The following is a 5,273-nucleotide window of genomic DNA, read 5'->3' on the forward strand; positions in this document are numbered from 1 at the left end:
GTAATGTGATGCAATAATGCAATGGATCACATAGCTTCAAGGACGTACATAGTGTTCTCATCAAAGTTATTTGGCAATTATGGAATTTACCAAAGATCTGTCGAGGTTTCCAGGAGTTTCTTAAATCTAATATTCCAATCTAATAGTAATTGTCTGGAACATTCATAATTGTCGACCACGTCCTACACTTCAACTTGTCAACGTCTGGAATATTTCAATATGGCAGTTCACCTTTGTCACACTGTTTAAAGACTGTATAGTACCCTTTGTATATTGATCTGGAAGCCTTGATCTCACATCCGACTCTTATCTCCTCAAATTGATTTATTTCGTGTTTAATTGAACAGAATATCCTCATTATATTTATGCATCCAATTTCCGCTCACCCTACATAAATCTAATGCTTATTTCGTCAAGTAAGCACATGAAAATGTTATTCAACTTAGAACATATAACAGTACAGTCCAGGCCGTTCGGCCCTCCATGTTTTTCCGACATTTTGTCGTACTTTAATATCAAACTAATTTTCAGATCGAAACCTCTCTAACACAGGTTTTCAAGTGCAGGAATTAAAATGCAATACATTAAAAATACAACAAAAATAATATTATAATTTCTCGCATTTGAGGTGATATGATGAAGTAAATAGTCCCAAGAATTAAAAATGACTCATGCTAACAACGATTATACAAAACATAGAAACTAATGTCAATCAGTTGTCCTTTGAGGATTCTCCAGACATATTAGAGACCCGAGTGTAAACTGAAGACATGCCTGCGTAGAATCATAAAGCGACAGCTACTTCCTGTGCAAACATGGAACAGCCGATTATCATACACATAGAACGTATTTACTACCCTATTCTTGCAGCCGTTGGCATCCCAGGTATGTTTCTGAAAATCAATTAATAATTGTAAATTCTATTAATGTGATCACAACTCTTGCTAACGGTCAAATGTTCCATTCTTAAGATGCTCAATTTGCAGAAAATAATTAATTCAATCATCCACCAAACAGCAGCAACCTCTTTGCTCTGAATTTTTCTCAGTAGAATGGTTTGACAAGCAATATAACCATTTAAATGTTCGTATGACACCTGCAGTATATTTTTGGTTGCAGACAGAAGTTGCCGCATCCAATATACCTTGAATTTTTGAAGTGGAAATGAAACCTTTAGCCTGCTACGAATACTCAGTGTGCCCTTAGGTATGTGCCAGGGGAGAAGGATTAAAAGAGCAATTGACAGATATCTGAATTTTGATCCACTCCTCAGAGAAGCTGCAAGTGGTGCTGTGATTTTTTGAAAAAATGCACATTTTATAAGAAATGCACCACATATTTCTAGCACATGACCAGACGGATGAGATTCACAAATTCCACTTTGGTCAGCGACGTATTTACACATTTTCACCTTGAATGAATCGTTGCTATTCGCTTCAGCTGATTTTCTGGGACAAGTTCAATTTATATATGCAGTCGTCTCTGGTAACAATACTTCTCATAGCTTCGCATTTAATTTATTTTTGACTGTCAATTTTAAGGTGCACACTTTGTCTCAGGCACAGTTTGTTATGTGTCTTGTATTTGGACGATTTTGATTACTTAGTTGTCTTATAGATCCTAAGGGATGGCGCATCTGTATTATTTTTTTCTGATCAAATTGTAAACAGCTTGCTTAATGCTTTCTAAAGGTATGAGCATTCCATTCTGGTGTCACTTTTGGAACTTATAAATAAAAGCCACAATCTTGAAACCTGTTTGAACTTAATAGTTTTGCTTTCAATTAATCTTTTGATCATGTTAACACGCACCTCAAGTACAGGTGAAATTAAAATGTTATGAACTGACTTAGAAGTAGGGGTCTAATACTATGTTAGAAAATCTGACTGCAGGTGTGACCTATACAGTTTGGCGGGTGTATTGACAGCCATTCAATTGTAGCCTGAACGAAACATTGTATAAGTTTGATCTAACGTTTTTCTATTTATTTCAGCCCTGCTGAAATGAGGCCACGTATACTTCAGTGCATTTTTATAATTAAGAGTTCTTCAGCGAGCTCTGTACTACAACAACAACCAAATCTGTCTGTTACGCCGTATAGATAGGTTCGAAATGAATTCTATTTGTCTGATAAGCAGCTGCTCCAATGTTGCACAGAAAATAGCTGTCTGTTTTACGATTTTACACAGTCAGGTCTTCAGTTTTCACTGGGGTCTCTTATATCTGGAGAATCCTGAAAAGTCTGGTGTAGAATTTCAGAATAAAAAGGAAAATTTTAGCTCACTTAATCCGAACATTGTGCGCTAAATCACACGTATAAAGTAATGGTTTTCATTTACCGTTTTTATGGCGTGTCTTCAGGTCGATTAAATGCCTTTTCGTTTTTCAAGTTTTCCAATCTATCTTTTTTAAGGCATATCATCAAAATTGCCTATCTCTTTCTCAAAACCTGAAAGTGGGGCAGTTCTGATTCCGAAGACTGGTTTGTTTGTTGAGTCGCTTAGAAACACTTTTTTTTTAAATGGAAAAGCTTCTAGATTATTTTATATATTCCACGTTCAACAATGGAAATCGAAACAATTTCAATAAACTCAGAAACAAATGATCGAGCGCCAGGTACCTTTACCAGAGCAATACAATGCAATTAGAAATCATTGAACATCCATGGCTTTAGACACATTATAGATCAAAATTTACACGTTGGCCTGTTTAGTTGTATAAGTTCATGGGAATCGTCTTAGCAGAGAACTAAACTATTTCACTTGATTTCATTGTTTTGAAGGTCTCAAAGAAATGTATGCACCAGGACTAACCACACTCGATTTCAAACAAATTACGTTTACTGACCAATAACTCACTATGTTAAGAATGACCATTTTTGTCTTTGTTTCGTTTCAGCTAATGTGCTAACAATTCTAATTCTTTCGCGTGGTCGTTGTGACCTCTCCAAATGTGTCACTCGATACCTGGTCTGCATGTCAACAGCTGATTTATCATTGCTGCTATTTAACGCAATACTCTATGAGATTAAGGATTCTTATTTTCCATATTCATTCCTTAACTACACCCCAATTTGCAGCCTTAACATCACTCTGTGTTTGGTTTCCATTGACTTGTCTGTTTGGTTTACTGTCGCATTCACCTTTGATCGATGTGTTGCTATTTGCTGTCAAAAGCTCCGAAAAAGCTATTGTAATGTTAAAAGTGCAAATGCAGTTATAGCAGTGATAATTATTTTGAGCATCTTGCAGACTATTCCACTGTATTTTATATTCAAACCTCGTGAAATAATTGATAATTTACCGTGGTCCTGTGCTGTGAAAACAAGCTTTCACATCCTACCAATATGGATAGCGTATTGGTGGTTGGAAACGCTTTTAACCCCATTTCTTCCCTTTGTTTTGATATTACTGTTAAATGCTGTAACTATCAGACATATAATGCAGGCAAACACCATCAGAAGAGGACTGCAACGAAAGAACAATGGTGAGAACCTGGACGATCCGGAGGTGGAGAGCAGAAGAAAATCAATGATTATATTGCTGGCCATATCTGCCAATTTTATACTTTTATGGAGTGCATCCTTTGCATCTTATATTTCTGTACAATTTACGAATGCTGAATTTTTAGTTACAAATTACAACGACCCATTTATTATTCTGGAACAATCAGGATATATTCTCAGAACATTGAGCTGCTGCACAAACACCTTTATATATGTAGTTTTCCAGCGGAAATTCAGAAATGAGCTCAAACTAATGATCATTCATCCCTTTACTGTTGTAACACATTTACGTAAGTTAAATTCCTCATTGAACTAAATGAAAAGATTTAGAATCTTGTAAATTAGTGCCGTGGGTCGACAAAACTTGCCATCTTGCATCCTTACTATTCTTCCTGCTCAGATAGATAAACTGTCATTTTCCAATATATACCATTTACCACAATATAACAAATCACTTTGCATTTTCAATCTCTTTGGCAACATTTTGTAGCCGTCTAAAACCTTCCTTTGTTATCGTCCTCTGTATGTTCACCAAAGGTGACTACGAAATAATAATTACAAACCATCAATTTATTTGTAGATATTGTAAGTAATTGAAACCATTCTGATTCTTGCACTACTCCACTAACCACATATTAAACGTGAAATGAAATAAACTGGCTATGTTTTTTTTCTTAATTACTAGCAAAATATTGGTGCACGTGCATTGCCATGGGTTGCGGATGGGAAAACTGCACAGCACTTCCATTGAAAAACTCTCCCCTGTCAATTCTTAAATGTACATTCTATTTTTCGAACAATGTGATCCACTGAGCTCGTACATGCGCAGTCCTTTTTAACATTTATGCATAAAGTGTCCCATAATCCCACTATTCTGACGAACCATTCATTCCGGATAAAGGGTTTATGGCCAAAACGTCGACTCTCCTGCTCCTAGGATGTTTCCTGACCTGATGTGCTTTTCCAGTACCACACCTTTCGAAGTTAGTGCATGTCACTTCAGTACACAGAAATCACAAAGGAACATTTTGTTGGAGATGCTTCATTACTTTTACATGGATGAGACTGCAGTCTGTACTTGTGACGAGTTTTACAGCTTTTTAATTGCTGTATTTCAGTGTATTTGTTGGGTAGCTCTGAGGTCAAAGATAAGCTGTCTTCTACCCTACGTAATGTAGCGACAAGTCTTGCTGTGGGGTTCTGGTTGATAAGTGGTGGTGGGATGTGGGACAGAAAGGAAATCAATGTGACCAGATGTTCTCGAGAGCTGGTAAAGGTGATCCAATATGCAACATTATTGCTGTTCGAAGCTTCTGGGCAGTTCTGGTGCCGAGACATCCTTCAAGCTTAGCTGATCTGTCATAGCCGCTCTAATTGTTCAATCGTGTACCCTTGCTCAATATTCTATGTTTCTATATGATGCTTCTCTGAGTATGAATACATTCGGAGAAGCGTTGGCATTGTTTCAATACTCTGAGGCTGAGAAGAATTCTTCTGTAACTAAACATATGTGGATCGATGTGACCAACATTTGGAAGAGAAACCAGTTGGGAACTTTTTTTTCTCAAACAACTGGTAATCATTCAGTGCATGTTTTATTGACCAAGTCAAGTGGACGTTCAGGTTTCAAAATCAATTCACTTTGATGAGAACAGGCTTTCAGGCAGTTCGAGTTTCAAGATTTTTGAGGGAGTTCCAAGGCGAGAACATTAGAAATCCAACGCGAATAAGGTCAAGGTTCAATGAAATGTTATGTCTCAATGTACAC

The 5,273-nt window shown here is 36.7% G+C and overlaps 1 protein-coding gene across 1 annotated transcript; it reads left to right on the plus strand.

The window, feature by feature from the left end:
• The first annotated feature begins 815 nt into the window (after window positions 1–815).
• On the plus strand, window positions 816–4,856 carry LOC148140687 (putative G protein-coupled receptor 139). The gene is made up of 3 exons (XM_087978998.1): window positions 816–885; window positions 2,899–3,795; window positions 4,624–4,856. Exons 1-3 carry the CDS (start codon window positions 816–818, stop codon window positions 4,854–4,856), a joined length of 1,200 nt encoding a protein of 399 aa, XP_087835124.1.
• The last annotated feature ends 417 nt before the right edge of the window (window positions 4,857–5,273 follow it).

Source organism: Chiloscyllium plagiosum, unplaced genomic scaffold (assembly GCF_037043375.1).
Source record: "Chiloscyllium plagiosum isolate Xiang-an unplaced genomic scaffold, Cpla_swu_hap1 HiC_scaffold_35, whole genome shotgun sequence".
Classification (NCBI taxonomy): domain Eukaryota; kingdom Metazoa; phylum Chordata; class Chondrichthyes; order Orectolobiformes; family Hemiscylliidae; genus Chiloscyllium; species Chiloscyllium plagiosum.